This window comes from Leptodactylus fuscus, chromosome 1, assembly GCF_031893055.1.
Source record: "Leptodactylus fuscus isolate aLepFus1 chromosome 1, aLepFus1.hap2, whole genome shotgun sequence".
Classification (NCBI taxonomy): domain Eukaryota; kingdom Metazoa; phylum Chordata; class Amphibia; order Anura; family Leptodactylidae; genus Leptodactylus; species Leptodactylus fuscus.
This window is the reverse complement of record NC_134265.1, coordinates 23,366,916-23,393,641: the sequence shown is the minus strand read 5'-3', so window position 1 is coordinate 23,393,641 and position 26,726 is coordinate 23,366,916. Positions and strand designations below refer to the sequence as shown.

Below are 26,726 nucleotides of genomic sequence, written 5' to 3'. Positions count from 1 at the left end.
ATTCCCAGTCAGACAATGGCACTGTATACCAGTAGTAAAAATTGTGGGTGCACGTAACCCCAATATATTCTTTGAATTACCAGTCAGAAACTGGCACTATATGGCAGTAGCAAGAAATGAGGGTATTTATAACCCCAATATATTCTTTGAATTCCCAGTCAGACAATGGCACTGTATACCAGTAGTAAAAATTGTGGGTGCACGTAACCCCAATATATTCTTTGAATTCCCAGTCAGACACTGGCACTATATGGCAGTAGCAAGAAATGAGGGTATTTGTATTCCCAATATACTCTTTGAATTCCCAGTCAGACAATGGCACTGTATACCAGTAGTAAAAATTGTGGGTGCACGTAACCCCAATATATTCTTTGAATTACCAGTCAGAAACTGGCACTATATGGCAGTAGCAAGAAATGAGGGTATTTATAACCCCAATATATTCTTTGAATTCCCAGTCAGACAATGGCACTGTATACCAGTAGTAAAAATTGTGGGTGCACGTAACCCCAATATATTCTTTGAATTCCCAGTCAGAAACTGGCACTATATGGCAGTAGCAAGAAATGAGGGTATTTGTATTCCCAATATACTCTTTGAATTCCCAGTCAGACAATGGCACTGTATACCAGTAGTAAAAATTGTGGGTGCACGTAACCCCAATATATTCTTTGAATTACCAGTCAGAAACTGGCACTATATGGCAGTAGCAAGAAATGAGGGTATTTATAACCCCAATATATTCTTTGAATTACCAGTCAGACACTGGCACTATATGGCAGTAGCAAGAAATGAGGGTATTTGTATTCCCAATATATTCTTTGAATTCCCAGTCAGACAATGGCACTGTATACCAGTAGTAAAAATTGTGGGTGTATATAGCCCCAATTCTATTGCTAGGGGACTTGCAGGGTATTTCTGGGGTGAAGGTGGGGGGGCACACCGTTGGAACGGGTATCGGGGTATATATCGGGTATACGGGAATACACTGACAGTGTATTCCATTCAGGATCCTGGGAAAGCTGGGTTGCGGCGATTGAGCCCGTCAGTGCCACGTTACACTGACAAGCTTCTCCCTGGAATTTAGCTCTTACAAGAGCTGTTGGTTGTCTTCTCCTTCCTATCCTAGCCTGTCCCTGCCTACCCAGAATCTAAGCCCTAGCTAGCTGGACGGAAACCTCCGTCCTCGGTGAATTGCAAGCTCAGAATGACGCGAACCTGGGCGGCGCTGTTCTTTTAAATTAGAGGTCACATGTTTTCGGCAGCCAATGGGTTTTGCCTACTTTTTTCAACGTCACCGGTGTCGTAGTTCCTGTCCCACCTACCCTGCGCTGTTATTGGAGCAAAAAAGGCGCCAGGGAAGGTGGGAGGGGAATCGAGTAATGGCGCACTTTACCACGCGGTGTTCGATTCGATTCGAACATGCCGAACAGCCTAATATCCGATCGAACATGAGTTCGATAGAACACTGTTCGCTCATCTCTAGTAAACACGTGAATTTAGAGATCTCTTTAATTATCCGGCTAATTATTCCTATTGCTTATAATAAACCAATGTGCACCTGGTTTGTCAAATCCTATTTTTATTTGCCTTTGGCTGCAGAACCATTACAAAAAAAAAGAAAGGTGCTGAATAAAGAACATAGGTTCAATATTTCATTCATTTCATTGTGGGTGGAAGTCTACGAAAAGATATGGGAGTCATGTTTAGTATATAAAATAGCAGAATTCGGAGGGTTAAAAAATAAAATAAAATTGGAGATTAGATTAGGAGATAAAAATCATCAGAATTCTGAGATAGAAAGTTGGATGCCTGAGATTAAATCATCAGAATTCTGAGATAGAAAGTCGGATGTCTGAGATAAAATCATCAGAATATTGAGATAGAAAGTCGGATGTCTGAGATAAAATCATCAGAATTCTGAGATAGAAAGTCAGATGTCTGAGATAAAATCAGAATTCTGAGGTACAAAAAAGTCGGATGTCTGAGATAAAATCATCAGAATTCTGAGATAGAAAGTCGGATGTCTGAGATAAAATCATCAGAATTCTGAGATAGAAAGTCAGATGTCTGAGATAAAATCATCAGAATTCTGAGATAGAAAGTCGGATGTCTGAGATAAAATCAGAATTCTGAGGTACAAAAAAGTCGGATGTCTGAGATAAAATCATCAGAATTCTGAGATAGAAAGTCGGATGTCTGAGATAAAATCATCAGAATTCTAAGATAGAAAGTCAGATGTCTGAGCTAAAATCATCAGAATTCTGATGTCTGAGCTAAAATCATCAGAACTCTGAGATAGAAAGTTGGATGTCTGAGATAAAATCATCAGAATTTTGAGATAGGAAGTCATATCTGAGCTAAAATAATCAAAATTCTGAGATAGGAAGTCAGATGTTTGAGCTAAAATCATCAGAATTCTGAGATAGAAAATCGGATGTCTGAGATAAAATCATCAGAATTTTGAGATAGGAAGTCGGATATCTGAGCTAAAATCATCAGAATTCTGAGATAGAAAGTCGGATGTCTGAGATGAAATCATCAGAATTCTGAGACAGAAAGTCGGATGTCTGAGATACAATCATCAAAATTCTGGGATAGAAAGTCGGATGTCTGCGATGAAATCATCAGAATTCTGAGATAGGAAGTCAGATATCTGAGCTAAAATCATCAGAATTCTGATATCTGAGCTAAAATCATCAGAACTCTGAGGTAGAAAGTTGGATGTCTGAGATAAAATCATCAGAATTTTGAGATAGGAAGTCAGATATCTGAGCTAAAATAATCAAAATTCTGAGATAGGAAGTCAGATGTCTGAGCTAAAATCATCAGAATTCTGAGATAGAAAATCGGATGTCTGAGATAAAGTCATCAGAATTCTGAGATAGAAAGTTGGATGTCTGAGATAAAATCATCAGAATTCTGAGATAGAAAGTCGGATGTCTGAGATAAAATCATCAGAATTCTGAATAAAAAAGACGTGATATAAAAAGGCAGATATCTGACATAAAATCATTGGGATTCTGAATTAAAAAGACAGCTAGACAGATATCTGATTTTACAAAATTAAGAAATCACAGATAAAAAGTCTAGAATCAGAGATTTTTTTAAAAAAATCTGATTTCTCAGATAAAAATTTTGGATAATTTTTGGATAAATAGAGAGGTCGTGGTCTGAGACTGGGCCCCTGTCCCGAGCAGCTGTTTTGGCCACCAGAAGCCATAGCAGTTGTGAGTAGGAGTGGAACTGCAGTTCCAGGCGCCAACACTACAGTGTTACGGACAAGAAATTGTATACAGTGTATATTGTAGTGATGGAGCAGGGAACTCATTTCCCAAAACAACTTATTGGGACAAGGTGCGGGTGTCAGACCTTGACTAATCTGATACTGATGACCTATCCTGTGGATTATTTTCAGGTTCTGGACAACCCCTTTAAGAGTGCCCAAATACTGTTCTCCAAGGCTCCCATAAGGTACACTATAAGTGAATAAGTCCCGATGCCCACAAATAGTTTTGGTCCATGTTACTCATCCGCCTCGAAAACGATGATAACAAGATATAAGAAAAACAAAGCCGAGAAGAATTAAAAGCAAAGTACCAAAAAGTGTGGCCTACCATCTGGCTTCTCTACAGTAAAGGGAGTGTAATACCTGCTGAGGGGGTCATTTCTGGGTTTTTAAGCTCAATTATGTTGTGAAGTTTCATTTATGTAAAATAAGATTTGGAGGCGAAGGTTTCCATCCGTTCCGTGGGATGGTAAATAGCAGAGTCAGCAGATCGGGGGTCCGGATGTACAATCTAAGCATGGATACAAAGGTCCAATAGTAAGATAAAGCGGGCCTACAAAGTGGTGTTTGCCTTCTCGATACTATTTACAAGGTAAACAGATTAAAAAGCTACTTTTGCTCCGCATTAACCTCGTCTATCGGAAACGCGTACCCAGACGGCAACGCAACCCGAGAATAATATAATGCAGAGGTAATATAAGGCAAGGGTGTTGTAATAGAAAGCAAGGCCTCTAATCTCATGCAAGGCCTCTCTGTGCGGAGGGCGAGGAATCCAGTTCTAGAAGTACTCGTATGGATTCAATAGTAGAAACTGGCTAAAACTCTGAATGACTTGGTTATATTCATAGACTTAAAGGGGTTGTCCCATTATGGACACTTATCCCCTATCCATAGGACGGGTAATAAGTGTCCAATCACTGGAGGCCTGGTCAATAGGTTCCCCAATGATTATGAGGATGGAGGACCCAAAGTCCCCCTTGTGAATGGAGTGGAAGTGAGTTTGTGGGACCACCGGACAATTCATTCCGATGGGGCTGTGGGCTCTACCGGAGATTACAATCCCGACAGCCCCATAGAAGTGAATGTAGCACCAATTATCCAAGCGGACCGGTGCTCCAGCCACAAGAAGGTCTTAGGAGGCTTTTAGCCCTTGTCTTTCTGATCACTGGGGATAGGTGTCCATATCGGGACAACGCCTTTCATTTCAGACCTCAAAGTGTAATGATTGGAGGCTTATGGGAGGTGCGGATAAAATAAAAAAACATAAAAATTGGCCTTCACTCTCTTGGGTGTCAAGTCCAGTTCAGCCATGAACTCTTGTGGCCTCTTCTGATGTCATGTGCCCCAGGGTGACAGACCTCAGCGGTGAGAAGGGGTGCAGAGGCCAGGGAAGTTGTGGACAAAAATAAAAAACACACCTCTACTATCTTTTCCAATGTCCCGACCCTGGGGTCACGGGTGATCTCGTGATCCTGTGATTAGGGTTGAGCGATCGGGATCCGAAAAGATCGGACCCGATCGGCGATCGAGCAAATATCACGATGGCTATCGGGATTGAGATCGGCTGGAAATTGATCGGAAATTGGATTTTGAAATCTTAAGATCGGCTCAACCCTAAAAGTGACTTTTCCCATAGAGAAGCATTGACTAGGGTTGAGCAATCGGGATCGGGAAAGATCGGATCCTGATCGGCGATTGAGAAAATTTCACAATCGCGATTGACATCACCTGGAAAATGATCGGAAATTGGATTTTGAAATCGATCCTGAAATCTCAAGATCATCTCAACCATACCTGTGATCCATGATTGACCCAAGTCCACCCAGTAGCCCTTGTAGTCTCTTCTGATGTCATGTGCCCCAGGGTCACAAGCCTCAGCGTTAAGATGGGACGCATCGATATCTCGACACTGGGTCAATAACAGATCACAGGATCAATGGATCAGCGGTGACCCCGGGGTCGGGACATTGGAGAAGATTATAGAAGAGGATGCAAGACCCTTGTCGATGGACTGAATGCCCCGGTGAGGAGAGGTGTGATTTTTATTTTGTCCACTACTTCCCTGGCCTCTGCTTATTATACTCTGGGGTCTGAAGAGACTGCTGTAAAGCATATCCCTAAATGCTGTAAATAGAACAAGAAGAAGCTCAGACAAGATGGCCGCCACCTTACTCAAGTACATAAAATTAAAAATACGCTAATATATAAAAAAAATTGTTGACCCATTGCCTTTAAGTTTGACCCTGTTGGTATAATTAATATCCAGGTGGAAAAATCAGATAAGTTAGTGCCCCCCCCCCCATCCCAGATTTAGTCTGTTTCCTCCTTAGATCTCCAAAGTTTCTAAAATTCTCGTCTCCAACTTCTAATTAAAAGTTGGCTAGAGTCGAGCTCAGCACTTCCTGTCACATAGCCTATAGGGCGAGCGCTTATCATAACCACCAGGTGCGCGGTGTAATACGGAGGTGAGAGGCGGTACGTTATTGCCTGGCTCCATTATCAGCAGGTGCTTTGTTTAGCTGCTCCAGACAAGAAACTGCAGTTAAAATGCAAGAAAACCTAAGAAATGCGAAGAGATAACACATGTCTGAATGTACGGCAACATACAAAATATCTTGACCTTGCTTAGCTAATGAACACCTGGGAAGTAAAGGCAATTATCACACTCCACGCACATAGCGCGCATCTGCCGTATACTATGGATTACTAGAAATGCTAATTAACTGGATACTTAAAGGGATATTCTCACGACTAAAAATGAAGCGAGCAATTTTATTTCCATTTTTTTCCAGAAACAGCGCCACTATTGTCTACAGGTCGTGTCTGGTATTGCAGCTCCAGCTCCATTGTGTCCAGAGGTGTTCGGTGAACATGTTTGTAATATACTGAGTTAACCTATCTAACTTTCCATATAGGTATAAGTCGTGGATTTGTGTTCTAGAGCCCAGTGCTGTGTATATAAATAGGAACCATTTATTTTATTGATAGGTTGTACTCTGTATGACGCTGGGATCTTACTCTTAGATCGGAGCCACCTGACTTCTATTTATACCGTCTGCTGAAATGGAAACTAAACCAAAAACGCCGCCTTCTGCAATTAATCTCATTTTAAGACATAAAACTATCCATTGTAACGTGACACGATATACCTTTTTCCAGGCAAAAATTTTACCTCCTAGAATAAGATGTTCCCTACTTCTAGCAGCATCTGTCTCTCCTTAAGATCGTATACATACAGGAACATAGCGATAGGGGGCGCTAATGGGTGTGCATGTTAAGATATAGACCGCAGCCACCTAATGCCAATGAATACATAATAGAGACCCCATAACAGTGCTATTCACAGTGGTACTAGTGCCCCCATAACAATGACAGTGCCCTATAACCACAGTGCCCTCATACCAGTGCTCCCCCTCAGGTCTCTATAACTAAGACAGTGCTCCGAAACAGTGCCAGCCACACTTTCATGACATTTCCCCCATCATAGCGCCATAGTGATGGGGGAAATGTAGATTATACAGCCTGGTCGCGGTTGGAAGGAAGGACCTGCGATAGCTCCTTCTCACACTTGGGATGAAGCAGACAGTCACTTGAAGTGCTGCCAAGTCCCATCAAGGTCCCATACATAAGATAAGATATTCCTTTAATAGTCCCACAATGGGGAAATTTCAGTGATACAGTTTCATAGATGGTACAGTAGTATATAACAAGAGAGAAACACATACAAGCTCATGGCAGATAGAGAAATCCTAGGAATCATAGCAACTAAAAAGAAAGAAACACAGACACACTGCAGGATCATTTAGTTCTCTGTGCAGATTGATGATAATAATAATAATAATAATAATAATAATAATAATACAGCCGACTTGGTTGTAGGACACGAGGAGGGGGGTCACAGCATGTAGATATAACAAGCAGAAATTTTTGCAGAGGTGGGGGACATATGCAGCTATCATGATAACATGTGGCAGTTCCTTTGGTAGGTGGTGAGATCTCCTGCTCACAGCTGATAGTTCGGTATCTTGCATCAGCACTATTGTCCTTTTAACCACAAAAAATGCCTCAAATGTCCTTCATCACAAGCCCTCCTCCTCCTCCTCCTTACCACAGTGTTCTACTGCCCCAAGGAAGTCAGAGACCATCCAGGTATACATGGTGCTGCTCTCTTGCCAAGCTTCCATAACTCCTGGGGTAGGTGGGTGATGGTAGGTTCCCAGGTTGTAACAGTGTCCCACGTGTCCACAGTAATAGAAAGAAATACCAGTCAGCTGTAGCATCTTCACACATCAGCAATTGACGCCAGAAATCATCTCCTTGAACGAAGAAGTCCGCATTTCCATGTAGGTTTCTCTTCCATGCCGCATGTTGAGCCATGCTGTCCTAGCTGGGGGTATGGTAACAGGCACATGGGGGTGGGATTTGTTCTCCCGCATGGAGGTCACCACAGACAGTATCCTTCTGTCACCCACCACCTGTACTGGGTCCAGGGGGCTCCCCAGGACAGAGCTGGCCCTCCTGATCAGCCTGTCAAGTCTATTTCTGTCCCTGGTTGATATACTGCTCCCCCAGCAGGCCACACCGAAAAAGATGGCTGAGGCAACCACAGAGTTGAAGAAGGCCCTAATAAGCGTCCCCTGGACTCCGAAGGCCCTCAGCCTCCTGAGCAGGTAGAGTCTGCTGTGGCCCTTTCTGTGCAGCGCCTCCAGGTGATCAGCCCAGTCTAGTTTATTATTGAGGAGCACGCCCAGGTACTTATAGGTCCTGACTATCTCCATACATGTCCCTTGGATCTCCACTGGGGTCAGAGCACTTCTCCATTTACTAAAGTCCACCACCATCTCCTTGGTCTTCCCAGCATTAATCCTGAGCTGCTTCCGCTGGCACCAGTCCACAAAGTCCCGGTTTAAGTCTCTGTATTCCCTATCGTCGCCATCAGTGATAAGGCCGACTATAGCAGAGTCATCGGAGGACTTCTGTAAGTAACAGCTGGAGGAGCTGTGCCTAAAGTCAGCAGTGTACAGTGTGAAGAGAAATGGGGCAAGAAATGGACCTTGTGGTGCCCCCGTACTACAGATCACAGTGTCAGACACACAGTCCCGGGCTCTCACATACTGAGGGCGGTTTGTCAGGTATTCTAGGATCCAGTTGGACTGGTGATGGTCCACACCACCAAGGTTCAGCTTCTCCCTCAGTAGCCCCGGCTGAATGGTGGTGAACGCACTGGAGAAGTCAAACAACATTATTCTCACAGTGTATGCAGAGTATGTATGCACAGTATGCATGTACAGTATGTATGTACAGTATGTATGTATGTAGGCATGTAATTATGTACAGTATGTGTTTACAGTAGTACAGCATGTATGTATGTACAGTGTGTATGTATGCATGTAGTTATGCACAGAAAGTACGTACTGTATGTACAGTATGTATGTATATGTGCAGGGTTAAGGGGATATTGTCACTCCTTAGGGAGAGACCACCATATAGGTGTGTGGAGACTCATTAAGCCTTTAGCACTCCACTTTGCAAAGGACCATGGGAAGAATAAGCAAATCTGTCTTCCATGATGTAATTAGGAAGTCAGATGCTGCCTCTGTATTGCAAACCAATAGAGGGCGCTCACTGGAATGTGCAAGCCTGTCTTCCCTGATGTAGTTGGGACAGAATTCCAGTGAAATAACCCAATAAAGGCTGCTCCCTTTTGCGTCATTCTCGACCTTCCAAGAGGCCTTTGTTTTGCAATGATGCTGGGATTATTACCAGGTATAGTCTCTCAATCGAGGACAGCTGTTTCGATGTACTTGCATCTCTTCAGCCCGATGTAGAGAGGACTATAACCTGGTAGAGGTGAGAAGCTTAGACAGGGTTCAGGGGATATTGTCACTCCTTGGGGAGAGACCACCATATAGGTGTGTGGAGACTCATTAAGCCTTTAGCACTCCACTTTGCAAAGGACCATGGGAAGAATATGTAAATCTGTCTTCCATGATGTAATGTGCATGCATGTATTTATGTACAGCATGTACTTACTGTATGCACAGTATGTATGCATGTAAGTACAGTTTGTATGTATATATGTACAGTATGTATGCATGTATGTATAGTATGTATGCATGTATGTACAGTATATATGTATGTACAGTATGTATGCATGTATGTTCAGTATGTACGTACACTATGTATGTAAGGATTTACCCATTAAAAAGTTCTTCCTCCTGCATATGACACAACGCGATCCACACCTCAAGGTCACCACATAAAACAGCCTATAATGTGCATTTTACTATTACGTAAACTTCCTATACAAATGGTTGACATTGGTAGATTCTCTCATGCGCCGATCTACAGCGCGGCGCGGCACACCACGGTTCTCTTCCTTTCTTTTTGCCTTTTTTCTTCTCCTCCTCGATACGCTCCATACAATGAGGTATTTTGATAATAGCTTATGTTCATCGTTGCTGCCAAACATGTGCATGTGGGTAGTATTTTCATAAATGGGGACAAACAACATAACACTCAAGTGCAACTGCCAAATGGAAGAAAAAAAACATAAAAAAAAAACCATAAAAAAAACAACATATTTTAATAGCGCAATTGTCTCGAAGCGACGTAGGACGAGGTGTGACAAAGAGTTACAAGCATGTAAACACACGGGCAAAGAGAACTTCCACTACAGCGAGGGAGCAGGGCCCGGAGAGCGGAGCCGCGGCTTTGACATTTTAGCGTTTCATGGAAATATTGTGAGTTTTTCAGGCTGATGCATACATCCCTCGAGAGGGTTCTGCATTGAGCCTGTTGGCCTTGACATTAAGCCAAAAACAATTGAAAAACAAAAAAGAACAACAAATCAGTTTTTCGCAGACATTTTTATCCCTTCCCTACAAGTCTATTTCCACAGAATGCTGCAGAACCTCCCGGAGTGAATTTATGGCCATTGTCATACAAAACGAGGATTTGCCGTTTGACCAATTTGAAGGTTTTTGCTTTCGAATTGTGCCTGGTTCCCGCATTGGGGAGTGTCCCCATTAGATTGGCTTGTACTAAGGATATTATGGCTTGTGTGTAAAGAAAGGAGGTTTCTAATGAGCCCCTTTCATTGGGAACAAGGAACATACATTAAATATATTGTCCCCTACTGGGCAGGTAGTCAAATAGGGGGTGACAAGGGTATTGATACCATATAGGCAGACCATGTGGTTCCTGGAGAAAGGTTGGACCCAATGTCCATGCCAATTGCAAGAACTTTCTTATCTGACACCACCAAACCCCAATGGTCAGCATGGTGCTCGGACAAGATTAGCGGTGGCCGAGCCTCATGAGATTCATGCAAAGAACATAGATGAGGTTTGCCAAACAGGTTACCAAAACTGTTATTACGATACCCTACAGGGATCCTGAGTAGGATTGAGCCAATCTTGAGATTTCAGGATCAATTTTAAAATCCAATTTCTGATCATTTTCTAACCGATCGTGATCGTGAAATTTGCTCGATCGCCGATGAGGATCCGATCTTTCCCGATCACTCAGCCCTAGTCAATGCTTCTCTATGGGAAAAGTCACTTTTAGGGTTGAGCCGATCTTGAGATTTCAAAATCCGATTTCCAATAATTTTCCAGCCGATCCCGATCGTGAAATTTGCTCAATCACCGATCAACCCTAATCCTGAGGAATTGTGTCAATTGGTTCACGGCTACATTGGAGACTCCATCAAAGTGTCTGCCGAAAACTGGTGGAAGCAAAAGTCCTACATATAGTTTCAGTTTAAAAACGACGGACCCCAACGTAAATCATTATAGTCAATGGGATCCACCAGTTTTCATGTGTAACCGCTGTTTTATTGGTCCACCTCTCTGTTGTGTCTCTCGACAAACCCAAACAACAAAGAGGTGATGCCACTGTGAACCTAGCGTAAGCCTAACAAACATTCTCACAGCTCCTGGGCTCTATTTCAGTTTTTGGTGTAGGTCCTTGTCCACTTTGGGCCCACTTTTGGCTTCACAAATGACATCAGTGGCCTCATGTGACTGCTGAGGGACAATCAGTCTTCCAGGGCCAATGAGATCATTCATAAGACTGTAAAAGGCCTAAGGGTAAGTTCACATTGTGGAAAATGAAGAGTAATTCTGGCCGTAGGCTACCCACAATGGCATACTGTGGCAGGTCATTCAGTCATGGCTTCTGCTGCTGAGTAGGCCCAGATGATTGTGAGGAGAGGTGAGTATGACTGCTTGTTATACGGGCCTCCACTTATTATACTATGGGATCTAAAGAAGGTTGAAAGAAACCCCAGAGTATAATAATGGTTCAAAAACTTTGTGTTTAGCCCAACCTGAATTTTTGAAAAAATTCATGAACCAGTTCCAAAAATGGCTCCATACATTGTATAGTGGCTGTACTTGGTTTTGCAGATCCATGCAATTTAGGCTATAATCGTAATTACAGGGGTGCTAACAGGCTTGATCCTGGCGTCGAGAGGGCTAACTACTAGGTTTGGAATATGCACGATCACCTTGACCTAACAGTAGTTGAAGTTTCTCAAATTGCTGAGCCTCTTGACGTACCATGCTATAACAGTACAATACGGGGTTGGAAGGGGTTAACCAGTTAAAAAGTTTATTTTAATGAAGTTTTTATATTATATTTTTTTTTATTTATGCATTTTGAATTTATTTAGTGTAATAAAATAAAGCAAATACGTTTGATGAATTTTGGGTCTGAATGGTGAGGGTGACATTGAAGCCACAACAACAGCACATGCACAGGAGTTGGGCATCGATATATCCTCTGCCACGGGTGTAGATATAGGAGGTGCAGAGGTAGCAATTTCTCCTGGTGGTCCAAAGGCCTCTCACAAAATAAGAAGAAAACATTGGTACAATTGGGGCCTGGCTACCTGTTGGGCGCCAAATAACTTCATGCTTCCTCTGCCTAGTTGCATAATCTGCAGACATTACAAGTTCTCTCCTCACTCAGACAGGTAAGGACTGACCGGCCCATGTACAACCCCACTTCATACACATGTGCACAGGATAAAAACTTACAGGTAGTCAGAAGGGGAGGGCTATAAATTAAGAATGCACTTATACTTATCTGCCTCCTCCACTCCGCTCCTTGCTGGGTCGGCCAACACTTTCGCTGCTCTTATTATATACAGAGTGGCTACAGCGGTGACAATCAGGGTTGTAGCTATAAGGGGTGTAGAGGGGACTATCACTACCAGGTCCTGGACACTAAGAAGACCCATAAACCTCTCTATAACATACCACCAGTATTAAAACAGCACATGGGCCCCATTCCAGATTCTGCCGAAGAACTACAAGCTACGCCTATGGTGGCAAAACATCAATGGGACTATTGCAACCAGACGCCACTCTCAACAGTATACGTTTTATGAACAGCACCAGCTATACGTAGGACTCTGAGTATATAAGTAGAATCAGCACAATGATGCATTACCGCCATATTGTTTGATCTATAATGGAATCCATCTTACCTGGTGACAGCCCTGTATCTCTGAGTCTCTCCCGAAGCACGAGTATGAAGACCTCTCCGATTTACCTGTAAATGACAACATAAAAAAATTCACGTTAGTCCGTCTCGCCACTTGTTTGAAGCTTCTCCTGGTATGAGCCAGACATCTCTGCTAACATAGTATACTGTACATTATATTAGCAATCCCATATGGACATTGATGGCACACCGCTATCAAAAGAGCTGAAGACTGGTAACACAGGATCCAGAATTTACCGTAGGGGCCTCCTCTCCCTTTCCCTTCTTGCTTCACAAATACAAAATTTACTGCCATTTTTTTCGTTCAACTATAAAGCTTTACTGACTTGAATTAGGAAATTGTGAATCTAAATATTCTCCATCAACGTGTCATCTTTCTCTTTTGGGCACCTTACTGGGGGAGAGTCTGTACGGCACCTGCATTTGCCACATGGCTGTTTCTTTAAGGTTGCTATGCTCACCAGTCAAACTTTGGCTTGGTCTATTCAATCATAGGATTGAGATGCAGAGCCGATCGGGGCTGAGACGGGGTATGTTAACCTGACACTTTCCATACATGATTATATCCCTGGTTTAGGTATTCTTCTCTTTCCCTCAATAGAGTTTCTAGTTTGGTACTTAGCCTGCAAGTGCCCCTGGTTTCCGGTACTTTGTTCTGGGGTTACCTACAGCAAAGTCCATCTTGCCTTGCAGCAGGCTCCAGTACAAACCAGCGGATAGCCGTGATATATAGTTCTCATATTGCACTGCCATATCTTGCAATTCAATATCTATATTAAACTGCATTTCAGCTTCCAACTAATTCTGCCATACGATGCTGCCAAATAATACCCCTATACAATGTTAATACAATGTAATACAACATTATAATAAATACATCCACAAAGTACTTAAATTATGCTTTCATACAAAATCTACATAATACCATCATACAGTGCTCAAATAATACCACCATACTGTGCAGAAGAAATATCCCCATACATTGCTCATATAATATCACCATACCGTGCTCATATCCATACAGTGTTCATATAATATTACCATACAGTGGTCATATAGTATAGCGATATAGCATGCATATACTATCATCATACTGTGTTCAAATGATATCCCCAGACAGTTCCCCTTATCATTTTGCCATACTGTGCTCAAATGATATCCCCATACAGTGTTCATATAATATTTCCATACAGTGCTCATATAATATCACCATACAGTGCTCATATAATATTACCATGCAGTATTCCTATAATATCACCTTACATTGTTCATATAATATCACCATACAGTACACATATGCTATCACCATACTGTGCTCATGTAATATTTCCATACAGTGCTCATATAATATCCCCATACAGTGTTCATATAATATTTCCATACAGTGCTCATATAATATCCCCATAGTGTGTTCATATAATATTTCCATACAGTGTTCATATAATATCACCATACAGTGTTTATATAATATTGCCATACAGTGTTCATATAATCTTACCATACAGTGCTCATATACTATCACCATACAGTGCTCATATAATATTACCATGCAGTATTCATATAATATCACCATACAGTACGCATATGCTATCACCATACTGTGCTCAAATAATATTACCATACAGTGCTCATATACTGTACTATCACCATAGAGTGCTCATATAATATTACCATGCAGTGTTTATATAATATTGCCATACAGTGTTCATATAATCTTACCATACAGTGCTCATATACTATCACCATACAGTGCTCATATAATATTACCATGCAGTATTCATATAATATCACCATACAGTACGCATATGCTATCACCATACTGTGCTCAAATAATATTACCATACAGTGCTCATATACTGTACTATCACCATAGAGTGCTCATATAATATTACCATGCAGTATTGTATTCATACAATATTACCATACAGTATTCATATAATATCCCCATACAGTGCTCATATAATACCACCATAGAGTATTCATATAATATCCCCGTACAGTGCTCATATAATACCACTATACTGTGCTCATATAATATCCCAATATAGTGCTCATGTAATATCCCCATACAGTGCTCATATAATATCACCATACAGTGTTCATATAATGTCACCATACAGTGCTCATATAATATCACCATACAGTGCTCATATAATATCACCATACTGTGCTCATATAATATCACCATACAGTGTTTACATACTATTTCGGCTCTTTATACAACACATCTTCATCCTACCGTAGCATAACCCATCATCACGCCACAACTACGTGCAATGAAGAGCCTCATTCTTTGTACCAGTATACCTCTCTTTACATACCTATAACTCATACAAAACCTTCTCTATAATGACATTTTTTAATTTTTCACTGATGCCGGGGTATACAGTCAGCTTTAGGCTAGGTTCACACATGCGCTGGTTTCTCCGTCATCTATGTGCACTGGAGACCCCCTCCACTAAAACAACGGTACCCGCAGACACCTGCGGACTCCATAGACTATAATGGGGTCTGATTTTATACCGAAAATGGTGGAGAAAAACGTCTTTTGTGCCGATTTTCAGCACATTCTGCGATCCAGATGTGAACCCAGCCTTAGCCAACAAAGAGTCCGCCATTTCTGCCTGAGAGTCCAGGCCCGACCGCCCCGCGTCCTGCTCCGGAGACGACATTATACTTCTGTAAATATGACTTATTCTGTAGCACAGGAAGGCTGTTCATTCCAGCGGCGGCCTGTTTATGTGACAGCAGCTGCGCGGCGCCCGTGTCACGGTGACACTTATCGGTGAGAATGGCGCTTAATCAATCACGGAGTCTCCTGATGGCATTGTGGGTAACAAGCTGCACGAGAGTCAGGATTTTTCCTTTTTTTTTTCTTCACACTTCCCCCGAGTAAGCTTCCTTCATGATCAGCATCATGATGGAACTGACACCTGGGAAAGAGAAATTGGGTTGGACTTTTGCCACCCATTACTAAGTTCTACACCAGTGGAGCGGGGATTTGAACTAGGCCCAAATCCTGCGGAGGATCCGTGCCAGCCTTAATGATCTGATGTTTTCTGAAGGCTGCTGTCTGGTTCTCTAGACTATAACATAAAGGTCATACTTTATATCCCAATCATATTCATTAATGGAAAGGCCCGAAGCAGGCGGCTTTGGAAAATATCATAGCCCCCCCCTTCCCCCGCCCGACTGTACTATTACATGGGGGTGTTGGATCGGAAAAAATTGCATGAAAACTGCCAAACACGTGTAATTAATTAATGTGATCTTTACCTCAAATATTTTTTTTTTAATAGTAAAAGAAGCTCAATTTAGTCTGGCAGTGATAGAAAGACTCAGCGTGACTGGAGGTATCTGAGCGGTGGAGGAAGACAAAGAAGACATCAGGAGGATGAAAAGACTGTGCTGTCCATGGTCTAAAGGCAACAAGCAAAAGATAAACCTACTAATAAACTGGATTACTTATTTAATCTTAATTGCATTATACTTCAGAGCTGTATTCAGAATTCTGCATTACATTACTTATCCTGTACTGATCCTGAGTTACATCCTGTATTATACTCCAGAGCTGCGCTCACTATTCTGCTGGTGCAGTCACTGTCTACATACATTACATTACTTATCCTGTACTAGTCCTGAGTTACATCCTGTATTATACTCCAGAGCTGCGCTCATTATTCTGCTGGTGCAGTCACTGTGTACATACATTACATTACTTATCCTGTACTGATCCTGAGTTACATCCTGTATTATACCCCAGAGCTGCACTCACTATTCTGCTGGTGCAGTCACTGTGTACATACATTACATTACTTATCCTGTACTGATCCTGAGTTATATCCGGTATTATACTCCAGAGCTGCGCTCACTATTCTGCTGGTATAGTCACTGTGTACATACATTACATTACTTATCCTGTACTGATCCTGAGTTACATCCTGTATTATACCCCAGAGCTGCGCTCACTATTCTGCTGGTACAGTCACTGTGTACATACATTACATTACTTATCCTGTACTGATCCTGAGTTACATTCTGTATTATACTCCAGAGCTGCGCTCACTAGTCTGCTGGTGCAGTCACTGTGTATATACATTACATTACTTATCCTGTACCGATCCGGAGTTACATCCTGTATTATACCCCAGAGCTGCACTCACTATTCTGCTGGTACAGTCACTGTGTACATACATTACATTACTTATCCTGTACTGATCCTGAGTTACATCCTGTATTATACTCCAGAGCTGCGCTCACTATTCCGCTGGTACAGTCACTGTATACATACATTACATTACTTATCCTGTACTGATCCTGAGTTACATCCTGTATTATACCCCAGAGCTGCACTCACTATTCTGCTGGTACAGTCACTGTGTACATACATTACATTACTTATCCTGTACTGATCCTGAGTTACATCCTGTATTATACCCCAGAGCTGCGCTCACTATTCTGCTGGTACAGTCACTGTGTACATACATTACATTACTTATCCTGTACTGATCCTGAGTTACATCCTGTATTATACCCCAGAGCTGCGCTCACTATTCTGCTGGTACAGTCACTGTGTACATACATTACATTACTTATCCTGTACTGATCCTGAGTTACATCCTGTATTATACCCCAGAGCTGCGCTCACTATTCTGCTGGTACAGTCACTGTGTACATACATTACATTACTTATCCTGTACTGATCCTGAGTTACATCCTGTATTATACTCCAGAGCTGCGCTCACTATTCTGCTGGTACAGTCACTGTGTACATACATTACATTACTTATCCTGTACTGATCCTGAGTTACATCCTGTATTATACTCCAGAGCTGCGCTCACTATTCTGCTGGTACAGTCACTGTGTACATACATTACATTACTTATCCTGTACTGATCCTACATTGGGGTGTAGCCTATTAGTATTGCCACCACTGGAGCTCTCACAGATCTACACATTACACATCACTACAGATGAGCGAGTAGTGAAATATTCAAGATTCGATATTCGTTTCGAGTAGAGCCTCAATATTAGACTACTCGATTGAATATCGAATCCCATTATAGTCTATGGGAAAAAATGCTCATTTCAGGGGAACCACTATTCGACTAAAGGAGAGTCACCAAGTCCACGAGTAGCAGGGGGAGAGTGTTTAGGAGGAGCGCTGTGCAGTTAAAGTGCATGGACCCCATTATAGTCTATGGGGCCCGTGCGCTTTAACTGCACACCGCTTGCAGTTGCGCTGATATTCCATTCGGGGGGGGGTCCTCCTGTGGACTCCTTCCGGACGGGAGGCAAGCACTAATGTGAACTGGCCCTTACTCGTCCTGCAGAACCAACATTGATTGGCCGAATGCTATACACTGTATAGCATTCGGCAAATCAACGCTTATTCTGCAGCAGGCTCGTCCTTGCTAGTCGGGAGAGCTGGCAGCTTGCTGTTATGTTGGAGCTGAGTTTTTCTCATAGGAATGCATTGACCAGCGTTGATTGGCCAGTGTACATTATTCGTCCAATCAACGCTGGTTCTGCCAGAGACTCATCTGCGAGGAGGCGCAGTCTAAGATCGGACCATAGCAGTCTCCATTGTGGTCTGAACTTAGACTCCGCCTCCTCACAGACTAGCCTCCGGCAGAACCAGCGTTGATTGGCCGAATGCTGTACACTGGCCAATCAACGCTGGTCAATGCATTCCTATGAGAAAAAGTAAGCACCCTCGTAACAGCAACTGCCAGCTCTCCTGACTAGCAAGGACGAGCCAGCAGCAGAACCAGCGTTGATTTGCGGAATGCTATACAGTGTATAGCATGTGGCCAATCAACGCTGGTTCTGAATTGAATCTTTACTGCGATTAGCGATAGTATTCGAACGAGTATGAGTATTTGGAATACCATAGTAAATGTTCGAATACCTACTCGATTGAATACTACTCGCTCATCTCTACACATTACCCATTCCCAACCTCCAGCTCAATAGTACAGCTTATAGAAATACACAGCAGTGACCAGGCCATACCGAATATTAAATGGTACCATTATGAAGTACAGTTTGTCCCACAAAAATTAAGTTCATTGAAAGATGAAACCGCAGACTGAACTTTTATGTTGGTTTTGATTACTTGTCACACTTTTGTAACACAATGCGACAACGGAACGTGAAGACAATATAAATATTCTGCACTTATCGCTGCAGACTGGCCTCAGACAGCTGTAACCCCGGGGGTGCCCACAGGGCCGTACTTGCCCCACGCCATGGCGCTTACATTCTATGTGTGCTATAAATAATACTGTAGCCCCATCCAGCAATGAAAGGAGCATTGACTAACCCCAGAAGGAGCGCAGGACACGTAGAATATTTTATGGCGTTTCCAGGATTCCAGTAACTCGACTGTCCAACGCTGAGGTCGGGGAGTACAAAGTGTCCAGTGTCCGCGCCCTGCTTGTGGCATTTCTACACAATGGAATTCTGACATGTTCCCTGATTTATATATATTGTAGGCATCCTCCGCCATATATATAGATACGCGCCATTCAAGGGATTTCCTGACACGGCGTTGCCTTGACCACAAAGTCCATTATTGTCCATATGAAGTAGAAGACTGTGCAGAAATACTGCACATGCCTACTTGCCAACAAATCGTCAAACCATCTATTCAGAGGTTTCCCCAATTATAAATCTTTAATGGGGCCACATTCTCACCTTGTGCCTTTTAGAATAGTGGGGTATTTATTGGACATAGGGATCTTTGGGGCCCCCAAAGTCCAAGGATCAACAACAACTGAACCCCCTATAACTTCTCTGCTCCCTCCGTTGTACTTGACATGGAAGCTCTGCTTGTTCAGATTGACCTCTTCTTATGAGCACAAGCCCACCGCAAGCTCAACAAGACATCGCTGTATGGAGAAGATGGCGAAGAGTTCTCTTATGGCAAGGACATGGGGAGATCCTTACAATTTAAAGAGGTATTCCGGTTACAATTTCCCCTCTATTCACAAGATAGAGGATGGGACTGCTGGGACTCCCACTGATCATCAGAACGCTGGTGTTTTACATCCCAGCATAAATGGAGGTGGTGGTTAGAAATTTGGACCCCCAGTCTGTTCATGCAGTAGTCCAATGCGGCACTTCAGGCAGTCCCATTAAAATGAAGTGAGTAGAGGCATGCATTTCTGACCAATGCCTTCATTCAGCCTAGAGTACAAGCATCACTATTCTATGATCAGTGGGGGTCCCAGTGGTCAGACCACCACCAATCAGTAACTTACCTGCTTTGACAAGAATGTCCCATGGTACTTTATAAAGTGGACCCACCACAAGATCTGAAAAACCCTATGACATCCATCATCTGATCGGCACTGTGACCCTGAGTAATTTGGTATCTTGTTTATGCAAATCCATTCAGCCAATCCAAAGATATAAGCCCTGTTAGTGTTGATTGAGTTTAGGGTCTACTAGCCTAGTGGGCGGTAACACTGTGGTTCCTCAGGGGCGGGGTCTCTTTGCTGTAGGTCACTCAGTGCAAGGCTTATATCTTTGGAACGGCTGAATGGATTTTGGGAAACAAAACGCTAAAATGTTCAGGGTGACAGCACCGATCAGATGATGTATGTCGTTGTACTTTTCAGAACTGGCAACAGGTCCTCTTTAAAGGGAACTCTTACCAGGCCAGACTCTTTTAAAGCCTAATCCCATCCGTAATAAAATTGACTCTACAACAACAATTCACCCTGTTCCTCCACACATTTTGTTCTTCTTTTCTCTATATTGTAATGCTTCATAATTTATTTCAGTGGGCAATATGTACTACTCCATCTCTCCTGCGGGGGCACTGCAGTGAAATTGAACACTTTTAACTTACTGTTCAACGCCCTATAATCTGATTTTTTTGGGGAATCCAAATAGCAGACAGCCACCGTAAAGTGAAATGAACCCCTAAGGAGCCTAAATGACCCAGATAGGGTATATTATCTTAATACAAACCTTATATAAGGAACCTAAAGCGAGGGCGGATTTACAGATACTTTACAGTATATGGAATGTGATCATCTGACTACAAATGTTTTATAAGTTCCATACGATTCCCCGTGGTTCAGTGCGGTTAGCCTGCCCTCCAGCATAATGTTACTAGGAATATAAAATGCATGCTTAATGCAAAGCCCAAGTGTATTCCGGCAGGCTAATGTGATAATTTCTGGTACTTAGTTTCTGTTCCTAAGAGACCGCATAATAGGAAACTAGAAAAGTACATGTTTATTTTCACTCTGGAAAGATATTTGTGAAGCGCCCCTATTGTTGTCTGTCGGATGACTTGGACCTTGCAGGAGGCCGCTTAGTACCAGACAGGAATACCTAGAAATTGTCCCGATATTCTATGGTCATTTAAAGGGAAGCTTTGGTTTGTAGCCAATTTAAGTGGGTTATTTCCTCTTGTTATATAGATTCTTAGGACATGTATAGGAAATATATGGGGGATTCTGATTTGACTCTAAAGGACTGTAAAGTGCTCACTGATATTCCCTTGAGCTCTGATATTGGGCTTCTCCCATTAGGTGACTGTGGGTCCCTCCATCATCAATGATCATGTGTCCAAGTAATATCCACAATCTGGCATGGGAAGGATGTCCAAACCAGACAATTCCATAAACATTTTTGAATGAGATATAGGATTATTGCTTAAAGGGGTTGTAAACCTATTTTAATGCCCTGCTGCGAGCTCTTATTTATTACTTAGACTAGATATTTACTACAAAGAGTGTCTCTCGCTTTGGAGGACCCAAAAGTTTACTGATTTTAATGACCATCATGTAATACCTCATTTCACCTGTGGGAGTGCTGTAGGGGAAATGAACACTGGGTTTCTAAAAGATTGCAGCTTATCTCGGGGTCGTGTGGCAGGACACTGAAATAAGATGTTCCCCTATACGATTGGAGTGGAAGGTCATGCATAACATTGGGGCACCACTGGAGATAGTCATGCTCTGTACTTGGATTCCTCGAGTACTATGAAGTGGAAAAGTGGATTTAGATGTAACGTAGAGGTGTGTTGGCAAGAACCCGGAAACAGAGGTTCCTCTTCCTTTTGGAAAAGTCTGTTTGGTCTGACATGAGCTACTTTGTACATATATGTTATGAAGTGTCAAAAAATAGGGACAAGAAATGTCAAAAAACCCCATCAAGACCCGGATCCTCCGAGTGATGACATTTTAGACAATCCTATTTTAATAGAAGCATTCTGCAACTAATCTTTGTAAACTGTGTGAGAACCCAGGAGCAAACATTCAATTCTTCTGTAGTGCCCCCTACAGGTAGGACCAAGTACTGCAGAGATTCCATTGAACGCAATAGGCTGTCTATGTAATGGAGGAAATGCCCGGTATATACTATATAGGACCACCCCCATGACTGTGTATACAGGGATAGATTGTGTATAGATGTGTATAGAGATCATTGTCAATCACTATAAAGGACCAAATGTTACAACCCAACGACTACATATACAAAGATCGTTGTCGATCACCATGTAGCTCCGCCCCCTTGGCTAGATGGTTGCTTCTAAGAATAGAAAAAGTGATAATTTCTACAGAATATTTTCCCATAAACCTATATATCATTCTGCTCCGCTCCTCCTGCTCTACAACATGATGTCTGCAGCCTAGACTGCATTTTCCATGGGACAGGTCCCTTTAATTCAATCCATTTGCTTAAATGTTCATGTTAAATCTAGAAAAAAAACCCTTAGTTTTCTGTCAATTTCCAGCTGTGATCACATCATGTTTGGGCTGTATATACAAGTGATGTGTCTAGAGGATTACATTCCCCAGACAATAGACAAAAAAAATTGTTCATTTGGTCTCATTTAGAGATGGGCAAACCTCTGAAAATGGGTTTTGTTTCAGGTACAGATGGCTTGGCCCAAAAATTTGTTTGAGTTTGTCACAAACCAGAAGTGAAATTATTATACACCCTGCACCCCAAAGTATAATACTCACCTTCTGTCACCTCTAAGGAAACCGCAGGTTATAATAATTTCACTTCCAGTTCATGGGTGACAATCCTTTGAAAAATTAGGGTCGATCCGGTTTGATCCAAACCGGTTTGCTCATCTCTAACCAGGAGCATGGAGTAGCATAGTAGACCGCCCTACTCCATATTCAGATACCCAAAAACTAAATAGAAACAACACCCCCGTCATACAAAGAATGTTGGCTTTTTTTTTTTTTTTTTTGCAGCAGGAGCCTGTGGGTGATGTATGTCACAGCATTCCTCAGTTCCAGCTATGTTCTCCATCTGTGCTTGTTTGATGTGAACTGAACCTTACTTAGGGTTGGTTCACATCTGCTTTGGTATTCCATCCAGGGGAGTCCGCATGAGGACCCCCCCCGGAACGGACTACCGAACGTAACTGCAAGCGGTGTGCAGTGAAAGCACACGGACCCCATAGACTATAATGGGGTCCGTGTGCTTGCCGCCAGATCTCCCCACAGAACATGCGGACAGGAAAGTAGTTCACCATCTATTTTCCTGTCCGCATGACTCGCACAGGGACCCCAATATAGTCTACGGGGTCTGTGTCCTTTTACTGCACAGAGCTTCCAATTACGTTCGGGGGGTCTCCCGGATGGAATACCAACGTAGATGTGAATGAAGGATTATACTATTCATCTATTTGTAGTTATTGACAGATATATAAAAGTAAAAAAAGCAAAAACTTGTTCATTGTATCACACTGTCATTACATATCTCTCTCTCTCTCTCTCTATATATATTGAGGAAGACGAGACTCCACGGACTGTTATACCCCAAACCAACCGCCCTGCCCCACCCCACCTCCAACCCCCCCCATATAGCAGTCACCAACGAAGAGGAAGATGAGACTCCATGGACTGTTATAACCCAAACCCCCCCCCATACCCACCACCCACCCAACCCAACTCCCCCCCCCCCAACACACACTTTACTAGCTTTAGCAATGCCAAATACCTATTCGGTATATATATATATATATAAAGTCACTTATTGCAGAGCCCACTGGCTTATTATAGAACCCACTGACTTATTATAGAGCCTGCTGACTTACTATAGAGCCCACTGACTTATTATAGAGCCCGCTGACTTATTATAGAGCCCACTGACTTACTATAGAGCCCACTGACTTATTATAGAGCCCGCTGACTTACTATAGAGCCCGCTGACTTATTGCAACATTGTGAGTCTATATATATATATATATATATATATATATATATATATATATGAAGAATCATAAAAAGTCACTTATTGCAGAGCCCACTGACTTATTATAGAGCCCACTGACTCATTGCAACATTGTAACTCTAAATATATATATATATATATATATATATATATATATATATATATGAAGAAACATAAAAAGTCACTTAATGCATCATCCTGTAATGATATACGTATAACAATATATTAAAAAAAACTACCGTCATTATACATATAGGAATGTATATAATATACCCATGTGTTCTCATAGTGAGAATAATACTACAATTCTACATAACATGTCATGTGATCTCTCTCTCTCTCTCGCTCTCTATATATATATTTTTACACTGACTCACTTATTATATCCTATGTAAATGTATCTAAATCTATAATACATTGTATCAATCTATATTTGTATGCTTATTATAACCAACTATTACAGTACAGGGTGCCTATGTAAACACCTATATTTATGTATAGTCTATATATATATATATATATATATATATATATATATATATATATATATATATATATATATATATATATATATATGTTGTATATATGTATATAATAAGCACCTCCTGTTTGTGTGGGGGAGGATAGGCGAACAGCATAGACATGAATCATTCTCAGTAATTTCAGTGTTTCCATGACATCAATGGGCACAGGTCCAAAGCTCTGTAGAAGTCTGGAAGGTACCAAAGAGGCACAGAAGCCAGCAGGAGCTTGACTTTTTTTTTTTTTTTTCTGAAGGATTACGCTCTTTGTAAAGATCTCATCTGCAGTTTCCTCTATTACCATCAAAAACACAGTTTACCAAATCAAAAGCTACGGCAGGATAATGTCAGGGTAAACTTTTTCCCTTCATCTCAAATCCGATGCCCCTTGTCTCGTCTATTGGAATTCATTCCTGTTTTTGTTTAATTTTTTTTTTTTTTTTTGCCTCTGTAATTTTTTTAATAAATAAAATCCTGTGGAATTCCGTCTCTTAAAATCCCCCGATAATCCGAGTCTATCACCCTCTCCCCGTCCAATAGATCCGTACGCTACGGCGAGTAGGAAACCGGAAATTTTGGAAAAAAAATAAAAAATTTAAATTTTTGAACGACGCAGCACAGATTGGATGCGTTGTGTTGTCTCATGCAAATGACTGCTATTGTTTGCTCCTATACCAACCGAGCCCTTATTATTTATTTTTTTTAACCCATTCTTGCCTCTTCCAACCCGATGGACAAAATCGCTAAAAAAAATAACGAAAAAATTTGGCAACACCTAAAGAGGAGCCCTTCCCCGTATACGTCCCCGGTCTGCATTGTCTGGCGTTGTCATTGTTCCCAGAAATCTACGATGAAGCAAATGGAGGAGGGTTGTGTGTTGTTGTTGTTGTTTTTTTTTTTTGGGGGGGGGATGCAAATTTTCAACAGAGCAAAGAAAAAAAAAATCAACAACGCAACATCAAAACGGGACATATTTATTAACAGAAAGGCGACCGGAGTGATATATATCCCAGACGTAATCACTGCGGATTTTTTCGAGACAAACCTCTTGTGCTAGTATGCGGCAGTCGCTGCGGATATTTTTTGGCACGGAGACAATGGTGGCAGTGCCAAGCCCCATGGCTAAAGCTACTTAAAGAAGGCGCGCTAGTAGCATTAATTGCTCAATAAGTATACGGAACACAGAACTACTCAGTTTTTTTTTTTTTTTTCTAAAATGGAGCCACAAGGAGTTTTTGTTGTCTACGACCACAAACAGCAGTATAATCCGGGGGAGAGGAGGAAAAAAAAATAAATCGGTTTATGCAAAATTTTCTGCATGAAAATCACATCTGGCGTTCTGTGTATGTGAAGCTGAGGAGATGCCATGGCCCTAATGACGTTTATTACAGATTTTCCAAAATATACAGAAACATTTTTAGAGCTCAGGACCAACATCCGATTCTAAAGCTGCCCAACATTCCAAAAATACTTATTTATCTATTACGGTATTTTTTTTTTTTTTTTACAAAATTATTACACCAAAATTTGCGTAAGGCTTCGACTTTTATTGGCTCGACAAGGATTTATTTTTAACTTGTCTATAGACCAGCAGCCAAAGAAAGCAAGACCAGACCTTATGATATGATGATGCCCCCGCTTATATCAATATTCAATTAAAGCGGGTCTTCCTGTTTGGTCTACAGACATCTGCAATCTGTGTTCTTCTGAAAGGACAGGAAGAGATACAATTATGGAAACACAGATAGTTTGAGGGCTTTTAAGCATTTAACCCCACTCGGTACAGATAACGTCATAAAGTTAATAAAAGTAGCAAAAATGAAAAAGTTAAAAAATAAAATAAATTTTAAAAAATTTTACAAAAATAAATTGTATCAGTATTACACAATTTTTTAAAAAAAATTTCAAATTTTAAATAAATATTATTAATAAGAAAATAGAATATTCTAAATAAATATCCTGAATATATATATATATATATATATATATATATATATATATATATATATATATATAATTAATAAAAAAAAATTAGAAATAAATATCCAAACATATAATAAAATATTAATAAAAAAATTCTAAATTCTAAGTCGATATCCAAAAAATATAACAAAAATAAAATATTATTAATAAAAAATTCAATGTTCTAAATAAATATCCCAAAAATATTAATAGAAAATGTTTAAAT

General features: G+C 41.3%; 1 protein-coding gene across 10 annotated transcripts in view; it reads right to left on the bottom strand.

The window, feature by feature from the left end:
- The window catches only part of TCF4 (transcription factor 4), a 323,749-nt gene that overhangs the window by 161,892 nt on the left and 135,131 nt on the right, over nt 1-26,726 (bottom strand). For all 10 annotated transcript variants that reach the window (XM_075268482.1, XM_075268474.1, XM_075268429.1 and 7 more), the window contains one exon: nt 12,786-12,850. In XM_075268482.1, the coding sequence (XP_075124583.1) occupies nt 12,786-12,850 (65 nt within the window). The remainder of the gene's footprint in view (nt 1-12,785; nt 12,851-26,726) is intronic.